The following is a 25,558-nucleotide window of genomic DNA, read 5'->3' as shown; positions in this document are numbered from 1 at the left end:
TTTAGGTCCAGTAACGTAAAGCGGACAGAACAACCCATGCATCTCTGATTTATCATAACCGCTGTGCGAGTGTCCGCACAGCTTAAGCCCCGTTTACGCGTTCGAGGTCGGCTGATGTGCATGATGCCAGTGCGACTCACCCTGGAGGTCTCCTTCAAATTGTATCGACAGAGCGTGTGGTCCAAATCAAAGCCAATTACATCACACTCCGACAGCGAGAAGTATTCGCTCATTGTATAGCCTTTGAAAAAGAATGGGAGAGGTGAACTGCTGTAGGTAAATACTACAGGGTCGTAATATATTGCTGTGACAGCGATGACTTCAAGCTGTCGATGCAGTTCGCTCGCTCGCTCGCTCGCGCTGTGGCGGGATTCTGCAATGTATTTTTCTCTCCTGCAACACGTGGGATAGCGGCGGAGACAACAATGTCACTAAAGACTACGAGCTGGTTTTTATATATAGACGGTTACAGCGAAAGCGCAGTCATCCACAGAACTCGTTTTTGGCATTCAACGCGGAAATACTACGGTGCCGGTTATACAGTAACACTGCCTACGAGCAACGCGGATTTTTGTATCATACTTGCACGAACGTAAGAATATCTGAATATTCGCGCATTTCCGGGTGCCGTTACCGTAATAACGCGATGAAAACGGACTGGCACACGTCACTTTTAATTATCGAACACTGTCATGCCTGAGTGAAGCTGCGAAATAAATCATTATTCTAATGAATCAAGTTTTCCAGTCATTGATTACAAACTGCTCAAATAAATTATTTATTTTATCTATATTATTTTTTTTACATACTATGATTTTGAGTTAATGAATAATAGCCTATGTTAACATAAATAGGCCTAGTTTGAAAGACTAAAAAAAATTAGATTTAAGTAGATGATGAACCTAAACATAATTGCATTTGTTAGCATTCAAAAATAAGATTAATATAATTTCTGTTAAAATCACTGGCGTGGTTTCTGAAAGAGCAAGATCGTAAACTCAAAAAGTTCATGATGCCTAAGAGTTAACCTATATAATGTTCATCAATAATTTATTAATGACGTTTTAGTCACAGCAAATCATCTGTCGAAATCATTTTAAATGCATGATCGTATCAACTGAAGGTTTAAATTGCATTGTAAACATTTAATCTTACATGAAATAAAGGTCTGTTAAACATTAGTGTTCTCAAACTCAATTCCTGGAGGTTCACAGCTCTGCAAAGTTTAGCTCCAACCAGAGCTAAATCACACCTGCTTGGATGGTTCTAGTGATACTAAAGACCTTGATGGAATCGAGTTTGAGAGCAATGCAGGTTATGTTTAAGTTCATTAGTCATTAAACATTTACAAGTACATTGTCTCATATTTCTAGCTTTTTAAAAAATAATATCAGTTACCCTTATATAACACTTGTTAAATATTTTTAATAAAATGTATTTTTAAAAGTGTCACCTAAACTACCTAAATTATGTACAATAATAACAATAATTATATTTTTGATGATTGTTTTATATGGATTATGACATTGAGACAACTGTGAAAGTGTAGGCTACTGCAAATATTAATGACAAAAAAAGTGTGAGAAATAGTGGACTGGTAGCTGAACGTTTAAATAAGCTCTTTATAATAAAAATAGCAAATAGAAAGTCCAGGACCAATGACTAATAGTGGGCTGAATGGGATCCATCAGAGGGCACTGGTGAGCCAAAACTGCTATAAATTTGGCAGTGATCACAAGTGTCACAAGTATCAGAGATATGTTGTAGCCAGAGGTGTAAAATACTTAAGTAATTTTACTTGATTATTGAACAGTTAATATATATATATATATATATATATATATATATATATATATATATATATATATATATATATATATATATATATATATATATGATGTTCCACTTGTCTAAGGGAAACAATATTCACCGTAATACTGGCTTTAAACAAAACTATTCCAGGGAAGCTACACCAGTTTATGGAGTCAATATGATTTGATATTCTTTTAAATATTTGATATTCTGATTTTGTAAAAATGAGTGAAACAATGAGTGAAACTAACAAAAACAGCAGAAGTAGGGGAAGAATGAAAAGTCTATTAAGATTACCCCACCCCAGTACTAAAACAAACCATTCATATACATGAAAAGACATTCATTGGGGGTTTCTGAGTAAAAGCATAGTAGGCTACCCTTTGTTGTTGTTTTTTTAACAATTGTATTTGTACAAATTGGTGTAGGTGTATTCAAAAAGTGTTTTTTTTTCGTGTTTTAGTTTAGCTTGCTAGCCGGAATGTAAACTGAATGAATCGTTGCGTAACATGTGGCCAGCGTCCTGGCCTGAGGGCGTACTGAAGAACCTGTCTCAGAATCCAGTATCTGTTCACGCTGAGCGATTTCTTTCACGAGCTCGCCCAAATCACCCAGCATTCTCGGGGTTTTACTTAAAACTTAAGACAGCCTACGATTTTTTTTTTTCTTTTAAACTTACGGTTTGCGGTCCTGTCATCTGCTTTGACAGGTCCGAGGAGCGGAGAACGATCTTGAACTTTGTCAGGGGAATGTGACCAGGAAACGCGAACAGATTTTTTTTGACTGCAAGCAATAAATCGCCTGCTTTATTGTCGACGGGACTGCGCTATCTCGTGTCACCGGTCCAAGGGTTTTCACAGGCTCGCGGTATGGACGACACGCTTCGTCTCGGGTTCACTCAAAATTTACAGGAATGAAAAAAAAACCCAGTGGATCACTGACATGCGTTATACTGCTTCGATTTAACTTGATGTACTGGTGAAAAACTTCACGATGGAAGACTTCAGAGAGAGGTTTATGCTGTGCTGTCAAACTACTTTCCCGTGTTTCAGAGACCCGGCGAACAGCACCCCATCTAGCACCGTGAAAGGGAATAATTGGGGGGTAACCGAAGACTTTACAAAGCCGCCAATCAGAGTGTTACCTCCGACACCTGTGGAGAAACACGGCTACGTTTACGTCGCGCTGTACGACTACACGGCGCGCACGGACCATGATTTGAGTTTTCACGCAGGGGATAAACTCGAGCCACTGAAGAAAGAGGAAGACTGGTGGTACGCGAGAGGAATCACCGGGATTTCGGTAAACAAAGAGGGCTGGATTCCTGCTAATTATGTTGCACTTGTGGAAAGCCTCGACGCTGAACCGTAAGTTTGTGGCGCTTTATCTGTAAACAAGAAAACCCTTAAAAAGTATTTTTACCTACCAGTACAAATTTTCTAGGTTACGCAATTAATGTTTTAAAATCACAAATAGTCAACACATAAGTCAATATTATTATTTATTTATTTATTTTAAATAAATACGGCCAATACATGACTGGCACTCAAGGAAGTCCCATAATTGTAAAACCCATATTGTATTGTATAGAAATGTATTGTATTGCGCGCATAGAGCCTAACTGTAAGCCTATGCATTCAGCAAGAGGGATATTATGTGGATTCCTGGCAGCAGCTGGCAACAGATTCTGTTTCTGCATTGTCTGTTTTTTTTTCTTTTCTTTTTTTTTTTTTTTAAGGGAAGCTAGTTAATGTTCATGGGGTCAACCAGGAAGTACTAGAACGTTGAGCTTGTTAATGATTCCAAGGCTTTGCTCACTGTAGGTGTCATAAATCAATAAAAATGTGTATAGTATAAAAATATAATACTAATTTTGCCAAAAAAAGACTTTTCATGTCATGTGTGATTACAATCTGACAAAATGCTTTGTGTGTGACCTTGGCATGCTACGTAGTTTCTGGCAAATGGACTTCGCTAGAGATAAATTTCCAGTTTTTCCAGGTCTGTCACCAACAACAATATTTCTGAATGTGAATGATTTTGTTGCAATTTAACTTTGTTGTCAAATTATATAGTCAGATGATAGCATTGTGTGTCAGGAGCAGATCTTCAGCTGTACCTGTATGATCTCTGCTCTGGAAATTTTAGACATAACCTGCTGAACACAAGGCATCTGCATAAGCTTTGTGTATGTTCCAACAATCATAAACACTGAGTTAGCCAAAGGTTAGTTTATTATATAACAATTTCATAGTCTTTTTAATAGTCATTTTAACTCGGTTGCTATCCAGACCTGTACACTAGTTTACCCTGGTGGTTTTAAAATGGCTTTGCTTCAAAAACCATGATATTAAACCGCATTAATATTGCTTTAATTTTAGTATCTTATTAGCCATATTAGCAAGTGATGCATGGACACAGCCCTTGATGTCAGTGTTTAAAAATGAATCATTGTTTTCTCATTATTTTTAAATGATCCATGATTTGTTGTTTGTTTGTTGCATTTTATTTTTTATTTTATTAGCTTTTCTTAGTTAAAATTCAGTGTGTTTAGATCACATTGTGATACTCTTCCACCCAGATGGTATTTCCCGGAAACAAAGCGATTGGAGGCCGAGAAGATGTTGATGTCTCAAGAGAACAAGAACGGAGCTTTTCTAATCAGGAACTGTGAAAGCCAGGCAGGGGAGCTCTCACTCTCAGGTACATCTGACAAATAAAATACATCCGATTAAATAAAAATATATATAAAAGGTCCATTGTTCTCAGATCAGAAGATGTTTTGTCAAAGTTTGACATCATTCGTCTCACGTCACAAGGAGTGACTCAAAAAATAGGTGTCTTTACTATGCAGTATAAACATATTTTTGTGTTTCTCATGACTCAAACCTGCAGAACTTGTTGGCTATAGTCACATGATCTGTTACCGCTTCACATGTATCAGCATATCTTTGCTAACCCTTTTTTATGAAAAAAAGCAGATTTTAACAAGTAAAAACACTGGAATTCTTGAGTCTTTATTTAAGGCCAGAGCATAAATGTTTTATGGCTATGCAAGGACTCATTATCATTTGTTTATCAATATTTTCAGCTCATAACTAGTTTCTTATTCGTTTATGCTGAAATGTGGATGTCATTACAATTAGCTGGCATCAAAAGCAAAAGTGTTTTAAGTTTTACTTAAGGCTAGTGTGTCTGCTTCCTGATTAGTAACAAAAACAAGTTTCTTCATTCCGCAATCTTGACTGACATTTGAAGATCATGATAAACTCTTGATGAGGACTATGGCCAGGGTTCCTGGTTACGGTGACAGAAGCATGTGACTGAGTGTAGTTGATTACTTGCCAGCTTATTAACACTAGAGCAGTCCTGGAGAGTTCAGCTCCAACCCTAATAAAAACTCACCTGCCTGTAGCTTCCTAGTAACCCTTAAGACCTTGTTTAGCTTGTTCAGCTGTGTTTGATTCCAGTTAAAGTAAAGCTTTGCAGGGCTCTTCTAGAAAGATGTTCGCCACCCATCTTTTCACAGATTAGGCACTACGTGAAAAAAACTGACTGTGCCTAATTCTTTAGTCCAGCAATAAAATATTGGCACTATTTTTCAATATTTTGGATTTTGTTTGTTCCCAGAAAAAAATTGTACAGTATAAACTCAAAATCAAAGTGTTGTGGGTCAATCTCAGGAAGCGGCAGTAAAAGATACCATTTTAAAGACGTAATCTGGTTTGTATACCAATTAAAACATTAGGCAATTGTTTTAAGGCGCTTGGTTGGACTTTTATATGTTGTTCATCTAAAAGAGTTTGAGAACTACTGGTGTTTGGCTTAGGTGGTTTTGTACTGTGGTTATACAATAAAGGTATATTTCAAATCCAAAAGTGCTGAACGCATACCTTTCCACTGTTAGGAGTGAGCTACTTTATACTGCCAAAAAGTCTCAATATTTTCTTGGATATTTCAATAGGGATAATGTGACAACAGTTTGCTGAATGTGTTTTTGTCCTGGTAGTGGGACCTTAATTGGATTAGGCTTGTCGTTGACAGCCTGACCCCCAAAGTTTTTCATATTTTTCATATTCCGAATCTGTGCAATGTTTTGTTTATAGCTGTGACAAAAAGGACTGTTTTCCAGGTCAATATTTGCCACCCTTAATTGATTTCCAGTGGCATTTTTACATTAATGTAGGTCATTTTTGTTCTTACATTGTTAAAAATTAATACCTTAAAATGGATAAAAATGACTTCATATGAGGCTAAAACTAGCAACTTTTGAATGAATGAATGAATGAGTGAGTGAGTCAACAGATTCATTCAAAGGGCTAATTAATTCAGAAATGAAACAAATGACTGTTTTTATGAATGCATCATTGAATATTAATTTGTTTATAAATTTAGAAAAAAATTTAGAAAAAAAGCATCACGAGTGTTGCTTGGAGATAATGTTTTTCATTGGCTGTTATTTGTTCTATTTTGCCAATATTGATTATAAAATTATTATATCACACACCCCACACAGCATTTTTTTTTATCCACAATCCACTATAAAAAGCGATAACTTTTTACATTTAAAGATTTATTTCTAACTTATCTTACTCTTACATTTAGTTTTGTTGGTGGAACATAATATATTTTGGTTGATTCTATTATATTAAATAATCTCACCACAAACACAACTGACTTCAGCCACAGCCTTGGATAAAATCAACTAAAATAAAAGATTTTTGCAGAAGAAGATTAAAAAAGTCCACAAACAGCATCACTCATTACGAACCAGTTAAGATTTTAAATACATATGCATAAAACGTTTATCTGTACCTTACATACACACAAAGACACCAAGAAACAGCATATGAATCTCAACAAATCTGACAAAAAAATGCTTTATGCTGCAGTGCATGCTGGGTAACACTATAAAAAAAACTATAATTGTCACCACTGTTGAGGATGATAAATGTTCATGTCTAAAAGCTTGCCAAATCATTGAATTATTATTATTTAATTTTTTCCAGTGTCGTGTGAAGTTGTTTTTTTGTGGGGGGGTTTTTATTCTGCTTATTAATCACTTGAGTGATTCATAACTCACTGCTTCAATCTTTGGTTAGTAATGGGTGAAGCTGGTGATGCTTTTTGTAGAGTTTTGTTTTGTAATTATCTTCTGCTAAGATCTTGTGTTTTTAGTTGATGTTATCTAAGGCTCTGGCTGTCAGTTGTAGTTCTTGTGTTTCTCTTGTCTTTAGTGATTCTGCTTGTTTACAGCAGGTGTTTATTACTAATGCATAATCGGCACCAAATGAATCACTTAATTAACTTCAAATCTGCTTCAGTGTTACTTTAACACTATTTAACTTACCATACCAAACCAAATCAGAACACAATGTAAGAGAAATGTTAGTGGTATTGCTACTGCTTCATGTGGAAAGGGGCTGCTTTCTTACTACTTACTTTTTTCTTACCCATATTTTATTTTGATTGAGGTTCTCAATGTGATGTTGTCTGTCTGTCTTTATTGCAGTGCTGGACAATGGAAAAGTGAAGCATTATAAGATCAAAAGGCAGGATAATGGTGCCTACTGTGTGTCAAGGATTCGTAGTTTTTTCACATTGAAAGAACTAGTGGAGCACTACTCCAGAGTTCAGGATGGCCTCTGTGTTCGTTTGGCAGAACCCTGCAAAAAAGTGTGTAACATTTTATTATTACATCAATCATTTTTCTGAATGGAAAAAAAAAGAACATTGAAGGGTTAATTACACAACAATATTTGGCTGACTCACAGTACATTGTCTCACTTAATACCTAAATAAAGAAGATGTTCTTGCCAATTGACCATTTAAAATATCATTCCACAGAATTGTACAGGATATTGTCAAATATTCATTCCAATGCATAATGTCTTGCTTTTTGTCTGTGTGTGTGTGTGTGTGTGTGTGTGTGTGTGTGGTATTTAGACAATGGCTCCAGAAACACATGGCCTATCTTACAACACTGTGGATCAGTGGGAAATCCCACGTTCCTCTCTAAAACTGTTGAAAAAGTTGGGAGCAGGGCAGTTTGGCGAGGTCTATGAAGGCATATGGAATGACAGCACAGCTGTCGCTGTCAAAACACTCAAACCAGGTACGCAGACAAGACAGACAAGACGGATGCACATATACAGGTCCAAACATATAAAAAATATGGACAAACCCAGCAACTGGATTGTTTTGAACTCAGAGGTTGGGTTTCTGTTCAAAAGGTTGGGTTAAACATTACACATTTAACCTAACTGAAAACAACCCAATCGCTGATTTTGTCCATATATTCAACCCAGCATTTTTTTAGAGTGCACTTGGCATGCTATAATGTGCATCTGTTGTATGATAGGAACTATGGATCCAAAAGACTTCCTGCGAGAAGCTCAGATCATGAAGAAACTCCGTCATGCCAAACTGATTCAGCTCTATGCAGTCTGCACTACAGAAGAGCCCATCTACATCATCACGGAGCTCATGAGCCACGGGAGCCTACTAGAGTATCTGCAAAGTAAGACTCACCTGCACAACTCTCTTTTTTTAATTTACATTAAAATACTAATTTTATGTGGAGCAATTGTATACCATATTCTTGTAAAGCAGGAAACACATCCAAAACAAGCAAGCTTACCCCAAAAATTGCAAACAAAAAGCCAACATTTATGTAAGTTATATGTATATTAAAATATTAGTAAATAAACATTATAGCCTCCCCAGCTAGGAATGTTACTGTTCTAGGAATGCTCTGAAAATGTTATGCTATGTTCTAGTAATGTTTTTAGTGGCAAGTTTTATTTTAGTTCCCAGAATGTTTTCCTAAAAGGTGGGATAACATTCTCTAAAAAAACATTGTAAAAATGTTTATTGATAACATTATTAGAACATAATCCCCTAACATTCTAACTAAGATATAAAGAGCAAGCTTCCCATTGGACATAAATGTTCTTATTGAGATTAACAGAAGTTTAGATGTTGATGTCTGTTTGAAGATAATGGTTTGCTTTCATGTCACCATTATGGCGAGGAGTGTTTGTTTTAGTTGTGCAATTTGACTCTTGACTTTTTGTTGGATTTCTTGAGCTGTTGTAGCGGCATGTTTGTTATGACATAAACAGCAAGAGCACATGTAAGTAAATGATGCTGGTTGCTTGCAGCATTGCTTGCTGTTTTTTTCCTAGTCTAATCTAAGCAGTGCTGTATATGAGTCCAGTGTAGAGGACTTTTAAAGGGTTAAAGATTTAAAGTTAGGGAGATAATTAAGTGACTAATTAAATGATATTGCGCATTAGTGATGAACACCTGCTGTTATTGAGATCATATAGTGATGTTTTATTGGTTAAATGTCACCATCACAGAGATCAGTGTTTGCTTTTAGTTGGGCTCGTGACCCTAAAGGCCATAGATTTTACAATCAACAGCTTAACAGTTGGTGAATTAATCTAAAATCTATGTAACACGCATACATTTTTAAACTTAAGTCCACATCTAGTCTAATGGGAAGCTTTATTAGAATGTTAGGGGATTACCTTTTAACAACATTATCAATAAACATTATTAGAATGTTTTTTTTTTTTTTTAAAAAGAGAATGTTATCCTACCTTTTAGCAGAACACTCTGGGAACAAAAATAAAACTTGCTGCTGAAAACATTCCCAGAACATAAATTTCCTTACTCTAGTAAAAAAAAAATACATTTAATGGTATTCAGAACAAATAAGTAGGCTAGGTATAAAATGATATATTAAACTATAAAATAAAACCCAAGTTAGGCCATTGGCAGTCATTATAAACAGCATACAAAGGGTTTGCTTAATCTATATGTAGCCTAGAAAAGGCTTATCTTCACTCATGTTCTAATATCCATTTAAAATCTTTCAAATGTGAAAAAAATGTTTGGACACTGCTGATTTTATAGCGAGTTGCTCTTTTTTTTAAATAAACAGTGTTTGGTTGACTGCATTGTACTTTTATGATAAAGAGCTGAAATGTCAGACAGCACTAATGTTGTTTGTGTGCGCGAGATCAGATGGATTAAAGAATATAAAGACATAAAGAAAATAAATAAATACATTAAGAGTGTTACAAAAATGAATGTAGCCTATACTTTTTGCACAGTTTTTTTTTCTTTTGTTAATATGTTTCTGTATAGCCTATTTTATATTTGTGGTTCTATTTATTTTATTACTTTTATAGACGTAATTTCTGCGCTGCAGGTGAATGATGCGATGATTGAATCTTCGTGGTCTGCTGTTTGCACTGCTGTGTGCGCATATAAAGCTAAAGCCCTGAAAAAAAAAGACAATCATATCCAAATAATCGAAAAAATTAATTAAGGTCAGGAATAACCTACAAAATCCTGTTACAATTCTCCAGCAGATTTAAATGCTGCATGCAAAATCAGATAACTCAAAAAAAAATGTGTGCACGAGCTGAGACCAGACGTGAGATTGATACATTCCAAGTTTTCCTTAGAAATGATTGTACACCCAATTTTTTGTTTTACATTAATTTAGGAAATGAGGCCCATTGATTTTTGGCTGGGAAACGCAAAAAAACGTTTTTTTCTGGGAAATCAGCCTCAAAATAGCTTAACTACCTGTCTAATGGGTCATTTTAGGACAAGAACAAAAAGAGATGGAGAGAGCTTTATTTACAAAGGCTGTTCTTCCTTATTGCCACATTTTAAAAGTCAGTCATAAATGCACTTAGTACAGTAGCAGGTATCAAGCGAGTGCGGTCATTACAGTCAAGGTTAATATACAGTACAGTGCACGTTGCAAAACAAAATAAAAGGGATAATAAAAAAGCATTAGTTTCTGGAGGGCTGCAACAAGTGAAAAAATATCTTAAAAGAAAAAATGGGAAACATTTACACATTCCTCATGATAAAACACAGAGGCAAGGGAAATCCCTGGAATCCTGTCATTAAGATTTTAGTGAGATTCATGATTAACAAATAGGATTTTAAAAATGTAGAAATTTCTTTAATCTGCGTATTTAGAGTTTAAAATGCCCTACGTGGGTTTTAAAGTTTCCAGTTCTGGAGGGAGCTCTGTTGGCAGATGGGGACATTCCTCCCAGCTCTGCCAGTCTTTCACCCATAGACTAATGGGCAGAAAAAGCAGGCCAATCAGGAACTAAAAAGACCACTTCAGCTGACTCATTTCCCTAACCTCTTCCTCCTGGTGTCAGCAGCCTATTTGGACGGATAATAAGGGCCAGTGTTGTGCATCCTTCATCACTTCTAAAGATTTTTAAGCACCTTATTGTGTAAATATTTAGTAGGTTATTAGCCAAATAAACCAGAGGCTTTTGAGGTTAGCTCATTCTATACCTGTAACAAAACACCATCTGACGTTAATTATATTTATCCGCTGTATTCTCTCTCATACAGAAAACAGAGGTGCTTCTCTCCAAATGTCTGATCAGATAGAAATGGGATCCCAAGTGGCATCTGGCATGGCATATCTTGAGTTGCAGAACTACATTCACAGAGATCTCGCAGCGCGAAATGTTCTGGTGGGAGACAACAATGTGTGTAAGGTGGCTGACTTTGGCTTGGCACGAGTATTTCAGGTAAGAAATATTCTCAGGTTTATAAATAGGCCTGACTTCCTCAGAATACCTATGGTTCTCAAATGGGTCACTATTCAAAAATACATTTGGATGCTGCTGGGTCTATGCAATTCATTGTAATATTATTAAAACTGTACATTTTGTATTATCTTATCTAATTTATCTTAAGGACATTTTTTTTTATTCACCATTTTACGACAAATCACCAATTGATATTGTGAAGCCAACCCGTTGAGAACCATTGCTATATTGTATGTATTGATCTTGGGTAAAAAGTGCAAAAACTGTACCTTTAACTTTCTAACTGCACGATTTGTTTAGATGGAAAATGATAATGTTTATGAGGCGAAAGAAGGAACCAAGTTTCCAGTGAAATGGACTGCTCCTGAGGCAATCCACGAGAACAAATTCACCATAAAATCTGATGTCTGGTCTTTTGGGATCCTACTTTATGAAATTGTGACATTTGGACAGATGCCTTACCCAGGTACATCATTCTCATATATAATTTTGTTCTCATAAAGAAAAACAGTCGAAAATACTAATTCATCTAGGCCTAGAAAAAAAGCTTATTGTACAAAAATAAAGGTTGTTAAATCCAAATTATAAAATGCATTGATATCGGTATGAACGACAGCCCTTCCTTAATTTAATATTCTATTTTTCTGTTTCACAAGTCGAGAACCACTGCTATATGCTACAACAATTTTTGACTAGGATTTTAATGTTGCGTTTCAACTTTTTCTCCAGCAATGACAAACTTTCAGGTGGTCCAACAGTTGCCCAAAGGCTACAGGATGCCATGCCCTCCCAACTGCCCAAAATATTTGTATGACATCATGTCTGAATGCTGGAAGAACTGCCCTGCGGACAGACCCACCTTTGAAACTCTGCAGTGGAAACTCGAGGACTTCTTTGATATGGATGTCAGCTCTTACGATGACGTGAACCGCTACTGAAAGACACAGCCGCTTACAAGTGCTGGGATCTGAGCCTGTGAGGCTTTTTTTTAAAGAACCAAATGCCTTTATGTATTCTTTAATGTACACATATAACTCTGTGCACTCATCAAAAGTTTTCCTATGTACAAATGGCATTAGTTAAAGATGAAGTTGTGTAGTCATTTGGATGTTAAAATGCCTTCTCCCATCCCATGTTAATATCCGCGGAGACAACAAAGTGCTTTTAACACTGTCTATGCTGTTGTCCAGTGACAAACTGGGAAATGGGTGGAATTGGAAACCAGTTTGCACAGTCATAATTTATGCAGATCTGTTAATGCTGTCGATGTGCAAAATCAGCAATCTACAACACAATTCGGGTTTGAATAGAAAATATATTCTGAGCCGCCTTGATGATTTACCTTTTTGCATTTTTCCATTTATTCTGTGGAGGCATACCCCATCTGTATTTACTGCTGTGTGCATACTGTATGCCATCATAATGATGGTTTAGTGTCAGTTGACTTGCACTCATGCTGGTGCAATGAAACCGAAACTATTGAATAAATATAAAGAGCCTTGCTGACAGAGTTGTCTGGAAACAGGTAGCAGTGTAGCTGGATTGACCTGTTTTATGTTAAATGAGTCACTGCCTGTCTGACTAGCAGCATTACTTATTGTAAGAGGGGAATGTTAAGAATCCACTACATGCATTTAAGCAAAAAGCACACACTGAGACTAGATTCTCAAACCCTAGTGAAAAATCTAATGAGTAGATATATTGTACTGTCAGTGATTTTTTTAAATACATTTTTGGTTTAAAAAGAGCTTCTCTGGGGTTCATTTCCAAACTGATTTCTTTTATTTTTATCTTTGTTGGAAGATAAAAACACTACCTTTTAAAAGTGTGGGGTCAGTAATATGTATACACATTTGCTGCTTTTTTATAAAGAGACCATATCAGCATATTAGAATTATTTCTGAAAAGAAAAGAAGTTATGGCATGCATTACCATACAATTTTAAATGTGTTAAAATAGGTTTTTTAATATGGAAACTGATTATTAAGATTAAAGACCCTTATTTTTGTAAACATTCTTACTCTCTATTTGCATAATTATGAGCTGAAATATCCATTTTTGTCATTCAGAGTCAAAATTAATGTAATGTATTTAATGTACACTCAATAGTGAAATAAATTCGAACGCTTAACAAATGTTAACGGGTTATAATTTATGTTTCCACAAGGGGGCGCTGAAAAACTTTACATCCACTGTCAGGTAATACACCAATTTTTAAAACACCTGGTCCCGACTTAACATAACGTGAAAAAAACATATCATAACATAATAAAAAACATGATCTTTAAATATGCTAAACTCTCCCCACAAATATATACATATACATATATATATTGTCTTTTTTGCTGTGTTTCGGTTCATTTTTGTGAAGTGCTCATGTTCTAGAGAAAGGCTTGTAAGATTTATTTTATAAAATCACATTTTGTTGATATTGTCAGTGCACATAAATAAAAGAAAATGGAGAAAAATCTGAGAAAATGACGGCGAAGGCTAAAAAATCCAAAGTGATAGCACTGTTGCCTCTAGACCTGCAGTCCTTATATAATGTATCCTATTTTTCCAATCAAAATTAAAAGAACATTTGATCAGTCTCCTTTGAAATTTTATCATCAACCTGAAGAGGATGTGTAAGTTAGTCGGGATATACCCTCTGCTTTGGAAATCAAAACTCTCCCTCTTAATAAAAAATGTCTTGCCATTGGTTTAACTTCCTTAAATTGATTAAAATTTAATGAACTTCTTTTCTGTTGATTCTTATTATAATTCTTAGAATTATATTGTATATTATTATTAAATTATATTGTTGTATTATTGTATTGACCTCAGTTTTAACTGAAATGTTACAATAAGATGCCACTGGGCATTCTTTGACTGCCATAAGTTCACTTTTAAATAGACACCAAGTGCTTTAGAGAACTCTTCTATTACTATAATTGCAAAGGGGATTTGGTTTTCATTTTGTAGAAAAAGGGTGGTATCATTTGCTAACTGTGTTATAATTAGTTCTCTATCAATAATAGTCATACCCTTAATAGCACTTGCTTTAACATGATTAGCAAGAAGTTAAAATAAATATGAAGAAACAGGGCAACCCTGTCTGATCCCTCTGGATAAGTTAAATCTAGTAGAAGTCTTTCAGCAAATATATGGGCGTGTATTTTGTAACCATTATTAAGTAAACTAATTGGACGCCGATTGTTGAGAAAAAGGAGATCCTTTTTTTGGAATTGATGTAATTAAACCTTGAGACAAAGTGGGAGGAAGGCACTGATTATACTTTCATTAAACATTTTTAGCAAAAAAGGGGCCAAATCATTAATAAACTGCTTATAATATTCTCCTGTTATATCATCTGTACCTGGCTGTTTATTGTTTTTCAGATGATTAATTGACTTTATCACTTCCTTAACAGAAATAGGCATATCACAAAATTCACTTTCGTTATGGTCGATGGATTTTAACCAGACGCTCTAATGAAACGAGGCCTCGGGCAACAATCATTCGGTTTACTGCCAGGAGAATCAAAGATGCAGTTTCGAAAGCGACTAAATGCAGCGAGTTTCTTCGGAGCCAATGCATGCAGTTTAAGGAAGATCTTACAAAGGAGGACAGAGACAGTAGACAAAAGTTGTGGCCTCTAATCAAAAAGAGAGGTTTACAATGTTTTCTCAAGATTCTCTCAAATTTCTACGTTCCCAATATGCTGTGATTACTCTAGTCTTCCCCAGTTGGCATCACCGAAGATTATGTCATATGTATGAAAACCCCCCAGCTCTCACAAGATAGACATCCTAGCCCAGTCTGTTGTCAATTTATTCCTTTCCAAACACGAGGGAGAAAGGGTGCGTCGAACTAGGGCTAGCTTGCTCCATACACAGTGTATAACGTTGGATTGTAAACAAATACAATAATAATTATGAATTATTCCATCCATGTGTTAAAAATGAAGGTCTTCTGCATATAATGAGACCATTTCCAGCCATTTAGCCGAAAGTATGATAAAATGGTTTTGAATTTATGTATGCCTGATCTCTCATAAGTAGGAAATTAGAAACCCCTAGAGGACACTTTACCTCCCTACAATTAAATATGAAAAACCGACCCTCCAAGAACCCTCCAATCACAAGTTCCTCTTCAGGAACTCGAGCTGCGTCACAAACGCTTTGGGAACGCCTTCAGCGTGCGCCGTTCTGAACCACGTGTAAAGTCTGCCCAATGGAGGGGAGCGACGTCATGGACGAGATGACGTCGCCGACCAGGAAGTATAAAGTGACGCCTCTGCGATGCCGGCACCAGCTTTCGCGCTCAGTAAGCGCTACATGTTATTGTCTGTCTATTTATTGTCTGTATTGTCTAGCTTAAAAGAGAATATATGGCTGATGATCAGAAATTAAAGAGAAAATCTAAGGCGAAACACGCTGGTGTGCCGTCGCGTTTCAAGCGGTGTGCTGATCCCTGCCCTCGTTATATCACGGGTGGGGACACACACAGCTTGTGCGTGGCGTGCCTGGGAGCGGAGCACGCGGCGTCAGCCCTCGAGGGGACTGATTGTCCGCATTGTTTGCAGCTACCGCTGCGAACACTCCGCTCCCGGAGGTCTCTCTTTCACGAGGAGACTTCACCAGCGTCCCCAGGGGTGCGGGACCGCTCCGCCGGCGGAGCGACGAGCGCACGTCTGGGGATCGCAACTCGATCTGGCGGAGGAGATGGAGACGGGCTCGTCCCTTTCTCCATCGGAGTCCGCCAGGTCGGGCGCTCAATCCCGTGGGTCCGAAGCCCGTACTCCGGCTTCTTCGGCCACGGGGGAGACGTCCACTCGCGCTCACTCTTCCTCCGAGGAGGTTGATGTTGACGTGGTGGACGATGCGCCATTGCACACGCCGCGCAATATGAGGAGCTCTTAGAGGTGGTAACTCGTGCGGTTGCCAAATTAAACATCGATTGGCCCGCCGAGCGGGTGCTGAGCCTCAGAAATCTAAATTGGATGAAAGGTTTCTGAGAGCGAAGCAGCCACCTCTGAGACGGAGCCTTCCATTCTTCCCAGACCTCCACAGTGAGCTGTCGAGGTCCTGGGGAAGGCCGTACTCCGCTCGTGTTTTCTCCCCCACCGCTGCTAGTCATTACGGTAATGTGGCGGGAGTCGCGGAGTGCGGCTATAAGGCGATGCCCCGGGTAGAGCAGTCTCTGGCTACCTATCTGTCCCCCGGTGCGGCATCGTCTTTGAAGGCTCCGACCTTACCATCAAGGCCGCTGAGAACAACGTCGGCTTTGATGGCTAAGGGGTACGCGGCAGCAGGATTGGCTGGGGCTTGCATGCACACTATGGCGGTGTTGCAGGCATACCAAGCCGACCTGCTGAAAGAGATTGATGAGGGAGAGGGGGTCAGGTCCGATGACATCGCAGAACTGCGTCGGACGGCTGACCTCTGCCTCCACGTCACTAAGGAGACCGCCCGTGCTGTAGGGCGGTCTATGTCATCCCTTGTGGCCGCGGAGAGGCATCTCTGGCTGACCCTGTCCGACATGAAAGAGCGGGACAGGGTCTGCCTATTGGACGCCCCCCTGCAGCCTTCTGGCCTATTCGGCGACTCCGTTAATGAGGTCGTCGATAGGTACCAGGAGGCCCGTAAACAGGCGGCGGCGTTCAAGAGTTTCCTCCCGCGTCGATCTCAGGGGGCATCGGGACGAGAGATGCCCCCACCGCGTGCCGGCTCCTCATATAGGCATGTGCAAAAACAGAGCGTCGCCTCTCGTTCCCCCCCTTAAAAACAGCAGGGGCGAAGGCGCTCTGGGCCGGGGCTTCGGTCCTAAAGACCTGAGGGCCTTTTTGGACAGGAAGTCCACGGCCAAGAAGCCCTGATATGAGTGGCTCAGGGCTTCTGAGGGCTGCCCTCCCTGGGAGGATCAGTTAATGCCGGGTCAGACGGCACCCGTTCCTCCTCAGGGCCCTCAGGGAGTAACTCCGCTGTCTCTGCCCTCGTGCCAGAGTGCGGAGGCTTCCAGCACGTTTCCCCAGCCGGATTCACCCGAGGGTGCGTCACGGCCGGGAACGCTTCCCCTGCGGGTCCCGCTTACAGCCAGCCCGTTGTCTGCCTGCCGGTCAACCGTTTCAGGCCACCGGGTTACCTGTATCTCACACACCAGAGGTCAGCCTCGAGAGGCTGATTCCCTTAGTAGATTATTTAGCAGCGTGGAAACTTCTGCCAAATGTATCTCAATGGGTCATACTAACGATAGAGAAAGGCTATCGAATTCAGTTCGGTTTTCCACCACCGACATTCAGGGGAGTCACACCGACAGTAGTCGGCCCCCAGCAGGCTCTGGTGATGGAACAGGAAGTAGGATCCCTGCTCAGGAAGGAGGCCATCGAGGTGGTCCCTCCTCATGCTGTGGAATCTGGGTTTTACAGCCGCTACTTCATTGTTCCAAAGAAGGACGGGGGGTTGCGTCCTATCCTAGATCTGAGGGTCTTGAACCGCTCAGTCAGCAGACTGAAGTTCAAAATGCTTACCATCAAGCATGTGGTGACTCAAATCAGATCCGAGGACTGGTTTGTCAACATAGATCTGAAAGACGCATACTTCCATATATCCATCCTTCCTCAACACAGGAAGTTTCTGAGGTTCGCTTTCGGGGGCGTAGCATACCAATATCGAGTACTTCCGCTCGCCCTAGCACTCTCACCCCACACATTTACGAAGTGTATGGATGCAGCTGGCTCCACTGAGACTCCAGGCATCCGCATACTCAATTATATCGACGATTGGTTGATATTAGCTCAATCAGAGCAGATGGCAGTTCAACATCGAGATGTTGTTCTGTCTCACATGGGGGAGCTGGGTTTGAGACTGAACGCCAAGAAGAGTGTATTGCGTCCCGCTCAGAGGACCACATACCTAGGCGTGGTGTGGGATTCGACCACAATGTGGGCACGCTTGTCTCCTGCCCGTGTGCAGTCAATCCTCATGTCAGTCGAGAGAGTCAGGGAAGGCCAGTCATTCACTGTCAAGCAGTATCAGAGACTGTTGGGCCTGATGGCAGCTGCGTCCAACGTGATACCCTTTGGCCTGCTGTACATGAGACCCCTACAGTGGTGGCTCAGGACCAAGGGGTTCTCCCCGAGGGGAAACCCACTCCGCAAGATCAAAGTGTCACGCCGTGCAGTTCGGGCCTTAGACTTGTGGAGGAAGCCTTGGTTCCTGAATCAGGGCCCAAGGTTAGGAGCTCTATGTCGCCGGACCTCCCTTGCGACAGATGCATCCCTAAACCGGTTGGGGCGCAGTATTGAACGGGCGCCCGGCCCACGGTCTGTGGAGCGATCACCACCAGGGGTGGCACATCAATCTGCTAGAGATGTTAGCGGTATTTCGTGCTTTGAAGCACTTTCTCCCAGACCTGAGAGGTCACCATGTGTTGGTGCACACCGACAACACAGCGGTGGTCTCTTACATCAACCACCAGGGAGGTCTGCGTTCGCGCCCCTTGAACAAGCTGGCGCACCAGATCCTTGTGTGGTCCCAGGGCAAAATCTGCTCGCTGAGAGCGATCTACATCCCTGGGCATCTCAATACGGGAGCCGACACCCTGTCGAGACAGGGGTTGAGGCCGGGGGAATGGATGCTTCACCCGACGTGGTGAAGCAGATCTGGTCGAGATTTTACCAGGCAGAGGTGGACCTCTTTGCTTCTCGAGGGAATGCACAATGTCCCCTCTGGTTCTCTCTAGTTCATCCAGCTCCCTGGGACTGGATGCCATGTCACAGGCGTGGCCAAGGCGTCGCCTGTACGCATTTCCCGATTGCCCTGCTCCCCGGGGTTCTGGCGAGAGTGCGCCAGGACGGAGTCAGACTACTGTTGGTAGCCCCGTTCTGGCCGGGCCGAGTATGGTTTGCGGACCTTATCGGCCTAGTAGACGGTCATCCGTGGGAGATCCCCCTGAGGCCGGATCTACTCTCTCAGGCGGGGGGAACAATAGTTCACCCTCGCCCGGAGTTGTTGAAGCTGTGGGTGTGGCCCCTGAGGGGCACAACTCATAGCCTCTGGTCTTTCAGCTGAGGTTGTTGAGACCATCCTCCAATCCAGAGCTCCTCTACGAGGAGCGCGTATGCCAGGAGGTGGGAAATGTTCACTTCCTGGTGTGGAGATCGCCACTTAAACCCAGTTAACTGCCCAGTAGGTTCAGTGCTGGAGTTCCTTCAGGCGAGATTCTCCACCGGGTTATCCCACTCCACCCTAAAGGTCTACGTGGCAGCTATATCTGCATATCATGACCCTATTGGTGGCCACTCAGTGGGTAAACACCCATTAGTTACACGATTCCTCCACGGTGTGCTGAGGCTGAGACCTCCAGTGCGGACCAGAATTCCCCCCTGGGATTTGGTTGTGGTGTTAGAGGCTCTGTGTAAGGCACCCTTCGAGCCCCTCGAAGAGGTTCCCTTACCGGTCTTATCTTTTAAGACAGCATTTCTCCTCGCCATCACCTCTCTGCGGAGGGTGGGAGATCTGCAGGCCCTCTCAGTGGCCCCCTACTCACCTGGACTTTGCCCCAGGCATGTCCAAGGCTTTTTATACCCACGAGTGGGTTATACACCTAAAGTGCCCTCTGTTACACCACAGCCGATCGTACTGCAGGCCTTCTGTCCTCCCCCCTTCCAGGATCCAGACCAGCGGAAGTTCAACTGCATGTGTCCAGTGCGAGCACTGGACACTTATGTGCGCAGGACTGCGTCTCTGCGGAGGTCGGACCAATTACTTATTTGTTTTGGTCCGACAAATAGGTGGTGCGCTGCCGCTAAGCGGACTGTTAGCAGGTGGATAGTTGAGGCTATCCACCTGGCCTATGAAGCCTCTGCACTCCCATGCCCTCTCGGGTCAGAGCGCACTCTACAAGGGGTATGGCGGCCTCTAAGGCCTATCTTAGCGGTGTCCCCTCGGGACATCTGCAACGCTGCGGGTGGTCCACGCCCTCCACTTTGCCCGGTTTTATAACTTGGACATGAGGGCTGCTCCTGGCTCCTCTGTCCTTTCCTGATGGGTGGTCTGAGGACCCCTTTTCAGGCAGGGCCTTGGAATTATGGCGGCGTGGGCATCTCGTTCCCCTGTGCGTTTGTGACGCAGCTCGAGTTCCTGAAGAGGAACGTCTCAGGTTACGAATGTAACCATGGTTCCTCTAGGGAACGAGACGCTGCGTCCCGATGCCATACTTCCCGCACCCCTGCCGGGCGCTTACTTCACTACGAGGCTGGTGCCGCATCGCAGAGCGCCACTTTATACTTCCTGGTCGGCGACGCATCTCGCCCATGACGCCGCTCCCTCCATTGGGCAGACTTTACACGTGGTTCAGAACGGCGCACGCTGAAGGCGTTCCCAAAGCGTTTGTGACGCAGCGTCTCGTTCCCTAGAGGAACCATGGTTACATTCGTAACCTGAGACGTTTCCGAATTTATTGTATGTTTTGTTTAGTGCTATTCTAGGACCTGAATGTAGTCAGAAACACTGTGGGCAATCAATAGAAGTTTCATTGAAGAACAAATGTAGCGCGCTAACTCTCAAGAAAGATGGAGAGGGACAAGAGAGATGCAAATGATGTAAACCCAGCTAAAAGTAAAATGCTGCTGAATCGTTCTGAATCGTACATGCAGTATAAGCTGTGTTACTTATATATTTATATCTTTAGCTTATGTAATTTTTGTACTGTTGCTTTGCATCAGTGCGTGGCATTGCTAATGCTAGTTAGCACCAGGGTTGAAAATTAACAGGGGACTTTGCAATTTGTTTGCATTACAAGCTAACGACACACATATAATGAAATAAGACGTAAAGAAAATACATATATAAACATAAACCACAAGGAAGAAAGAAAAATAAAGAAAATACATTGTATGTACACATGTGCTATAGGTGAAATAGAAAAAGCCGCTTCTTGTAATTATATGAAGAGCACTTGAGTGGGATTTGAACTGAAGTTGATCATATTTCAGTCAAGAGCACTAAATCACTCCCCAAATTAACTGATGGATCATCTCGCACGACATTTTATATAATTTGTGAATTCGCGTAACTGTTTTGTCGTAAATCTATTTCAAAACAATACTCGAAAACGACCACTAGGTGTCTCTATAGAAACCGGTCTTAAAACCTTCTCGCTCAAGTCTCGGTGTTATGTGTATCTTATACATTATAGCCTTCCTGTGATAGTACAACAAAACGACTGAAATTTTCAGCTTAATCATAAGATTTTTAACCCATTTAATAAATATATACATGAAAAAAGAAGTGTGAAGATCCTCAACAATGGTGACCACTAAAAGCAAGCCGCAGAGCATTCTGGGGGCTACCAATCAAAACTGATCCGTGAATCACACGACGCATTGCGGCATGAATAAATTATGAGCTAAATTGTCTTGTATTTATTCTTCCTATTTTGTGTTTTTAGTTTTTTTTTTGCTGTTTTATATGTTTTATTTTAGTAGCTTGTGATGTTCAGAGTTGATCTGTTTATCTGAATATGCTGTTTGTCACCGTTGTTGAGATTCATACATTTGGTTACACTTGACTCTTGATGTTTATTTGTGCCCGATAGAGAAATGGTCATAATCGTAACCAGCAGAGATTCAGAGATTATTTGTTAGAATCGGGTGTTTTCAAAAATTCTGGTGTCTAGAAAACACAAGCTTTGGGACGAGATGCCAGTATCATCTCCATGTAAAAAAAAATATGAATTTGTGAAAATGTTTGTGTAATGTGCATGGATATTAGTCAAGTCAAGTCAAGTGGCTTTTATTGTCATTTCAACTACACATAGCTGTGCAGTACATAGTGAAATGAGACAACGTTTCTCCAGGACCTGGTGCTACATGGAGTCACACATACAACACAATACAAAAGAATTCACATATTGAGCTAAGACAGTGTCTTAGCCACAAAAAGTGCAAAGTGTGCGGACTAGTGCAAACAGCAAGGGAGTAGAGTGCAAACCCAGTGTGCAAACTAGTGCAAACAGTGCAAAGACAAAATTAGTGCAAGGCAGAGACATAATTAGTGCAAGAACACAAAATACAAACAATAATAATAAATATGAGGTTCACAACAATAAATATGACGTGCAAGAATGCTTATGGGACAGGAAGGCCATTCAGGTGTGGTTATTGAGGAGTCTGATGGCTTGTGGGAAGAAACTGTTCAGCAGTCTGGTTGTGAGGGCCCGACTGCTCCGGTACCTTTTTCCAGATGGAAGGAGGGTGAATAATGTGTGTGAGGGGTGTGTGGGGTCCTGTACTATATTGTGGGCTTTGCGGATGCAGCGTGTGGTGTAGATGTCCGTGATGAAGGGCAGAGAGACGCCAATGATCTTTTCAGCTGTCCTCACTATCCTTTGAAGGGTCTTGCGATCCAATACGGTGCAATTCCCAAACCAGGAGGCTCCTGCTCCTACTTCTACACCAAGTTGTGAGCTGCTGCACCTCATCTCTGTATGCTGACTCGTCGTTCTTGCTGATGAGACCCACCACGGTCGTGTCATCAGCGAACTTGATGATGTGATTGGAGCTGTGCATCGCTGCACAGTCGTGAGTCAGCAAGGTGAACAGCAGTGGACTGAGCACACAGCCCTGAGGAGCTCCAGTGTTCAGTGTGGTGGTGCTGGAGATGCTGTTCCCGATCCGGACTGACTGAGGTCTGCCTGTTAGAAAGTCCTGGATCCAGTTGCAGAGAGAGGTGTTCAGGCTTAGCTTCTCTATCAGTTGCTGAGGGATGATGGTGTTGAAAGCTGAGCTGAAGTCAATGAACAGCATTTGTCCAGATGTGAGAGGGCAAGATGGAGGGTTGTGGTAATAGCATCGTCCGTAGAGCGGTTTGGACGATACGCAAACTGTAATGGGTCAAGTGAAGGTGGTAGCTGTGACTTGATGTGCCTCATGACAAGGGACTGGACGATAGTCATTGAGGCACGAAACCACAGACTTCTTAGGCACCGGGTCGATTGTTGTTGTTTTGAGGCACATTGGAATGACAGAGCTGCTCAGAGAGATATTGAAGATATCAGTGAAGACATCTGCTAGCTGCTCTGCACACTCCTTTAGTACTCTGCCTGGAATGTTGTCCGGTCCAGCAGACTTCCGTGGGTTAACTCTATAAAGTGTTTTCCTCACGTCAGCTGGGGTGAAACAGAGTACCGGGTCGTTGGTATGAGGGGTGGACTTCCTCACCGTTGTTTTAATCTGTGCATCAAAACGTGCATAGAAGTCATTCAGCGCATCTGTTAGGGAGGCGTCACCATCACAGACAGGTGGAGTTGTCTTGTAGTTGGTTACCGCTTGAATGCCCTGCCATATGTGCCGTGAGTCACTGCTGTTTTGGAAGTGGCCGTGGATTCTTTTAGCATAAGCTCGGGACAGTTTAGCCCTCGCTGTTTTTAGGGCAGCCCGGTCCTTTGCTCTGAAGGTGAAGTCTCGCTCATTCAGGAGAGCACGCACGTTAGCGTTCATCCGCGGCTTCCGGTTAGAACGTGTGGTGATGGTCTTGGAGATGGTCTCATCATCAATGCACTTCTCGATGTAGCCAATCACTGATGATGTGTAACATCATATATCAGTTTCTGTGAGGACATATGCATTCCTACCAGGACTTATTTAACTTATAACAACGACAAAGCATGGTTCACTGGTAAATGAGCGTGCTGTTCTCTGAAATGAGGTTTCCTTTTTTTCAGAATTATTAGTCTTTAAAACTCTTCTTAACGCTAAAGCATGTTTTGCTTGAGGGACTTTCGTCTTCCTTTTCGGTCACGTGACTCATCAGTCTGTCCAACGAGCTGCTTTGGGAGCTCCTGTTTACTGCTTGGTCCATCTCATGACGATCTACAGATAAAAGCTGAAAACAGCTATACCTGTGCTTAGGATTGTAAAACAATGGACTAACGAAACAGAGACAAACTTACAAACCTGTTTCTCTCTCACCTTTGGGACTGTCTTTGAAGCTGCTGCCACAGAAACGGTAACATCATATATCAGTTTCTGTGAGGACATATGCATTCCTACCAGGACTTATTTAACTTATAACAACGACAAACCATGGTTCACTGGTAAATGAGCGTGCTGTTCTCTGAAATGAGGTTTCCTTTTTTCAGAATTATTAGTCTTTAAAACTCTTCTTAACGCTAAAGCATGTTTTGCTTGAGGGACTTTCGTCTTCCTTTTCGGTCACTTGACTCATCAGTCTGTCCAACGAGCTGCTTTGGGAGCTCCTGTTTACTGCTTGGTTCATCTCATAACGACCTACAGATAAGAGCTGAAAACAGCTATACATGTGCTTAGGATTGTAAAACAATGGACTAACGAAACAGAGACAAACTTACAAACCTGTTTCTCTCTCACCTTTGGGACTGTCTTTGAAGCTGCTGCCACAGAAACGGTAACATCATATATCAGTTTCTGTGAGGACATATGCATTCCTACCAGGACTTATTTAACTTATAACAACGACAAACCATGGTTCACTGGTAAATGAGCGTGCTGTTCTCTGAAATGAGGTTTCCTTTTTTTCAGAATTATTAGTCTTTAAAACTCTTCTTAACGCTAAAGCATGTTTTGCTTGAGGGACTTTCGTCTTCCTTTTCAGTCACTTGACTCATCAGTCTGTCCAACGAGCTGCTTTGGGAGCTCCTGTTTACTGCTTGGTTCATCTCATAACGACCTACAGATAAGAGCTGAAAACAGCTATACCTGTGCTTAGGATTGTAAAACAATGGACTAACGAAACAGAGACAAACTTACAAACCTGTTTCTTTGTCACCTTTGGGACTGTCTTTGAAGCTGCTGCCACAGAAACGGTAACATTTACATTTACATTTACATTTAGTCATTTAGCAGACGCCTTTATCCAAAGCGACGTACAAATGAGGTAGGCATATAGAAGCAAATTAATATCAGCAAAAGGGCAGTAGTGCATAAGTGCTCTTGAGTGGGGTCTTGTCTTACCTAATGCAGACACAAGTCTTTTTTTTTTTTAACAAGAAAAGGATAGTAAGGAGCAGGAGAAGAAGAGAGTGCTATCAATGTTGGGTCAAGTGCAAACGAAAAAGATGAGTTTTGAGTTGGTTTTTGAAGATTGCTAGTGACTCTGCTGCCCTAGTGGCAACGGGCA

General features: G+C 41.2%; 2 protein-coding genes across 3 annotated transcripts in view; one reads left to right on the top strand and one right to left on the bottom strand.

The window, feature by feature from the left end:
* nt5dc1 (5'-nucleotidase domain containing 1) overlaps positions 1 to 2,617 on the bottom strand; it is a 51,908-nt gene extending 49,291 nt beyond the window's left edge. The window contains exon 1 of one of the 2 annotated variants that reach the window (XM_043218929.1): positions 2,492 to 2,617. In XM_043218929.1, coding sequence (XP_043074864.1) covers positions 2,492 to 2,509 — 18 coding nt within the window. In that variant the 5' untranslated portion in view covers positions 2,510 to 2,617. Of the gene's footprint in view, positions 1 to 140; positions 619 to 2,491 lie in introns of those variants that run through there. The other variant, XM_043218928.1, reaches the window with a different exon arrangement.
* On the top strand, positions 2,363 to 13,552 carry frk (fyn-related Src family tyrosine kinase). Its single transcript, XM_043218927.1, has 8 exons — positions 2,363 to 3,179; positions 4,394 to 4,515; positions 7,325 to 7,488; positions 7,759 to 7,927; positions 8,174 to 8,332; positions 11,215 to 11,396; positions 11,718 to 11,883; positions 12,147 to 13,552. Exons 1-8 carry the CDS (start codon positions 2,806 to 2,808, stop codon positions 12,353 to 12,355), a joined length of 1,545 nt encoding a protein of 514 aa, XP_043074862.1. The 5' UTR covers positions 2,363 to 2,805; the 3' UTR covers positions 12,356 to 13,552.
* Positions 13,553 to 25,558: the final 12,006 nt, after the last annotated feature.

This window comes from Puntigrus tetrazona, chromosome 20, assembly GCF_018831695.1.
Source record: "Puntigrus tetrazona isolate hp1 chromosome 20, ASM1883169v1, whole genome shotgun sequence".
Taxonomy (NCBI): Eukaryota; Metazoa; Chordata; class Actinopteri; order Cypriniformes; family Cyprinidae; genus Puntigrus; species Puntigrus tetrazona.
This window is presented reverse-complemented; position numbering and strand designations above follow the sequence as displayed.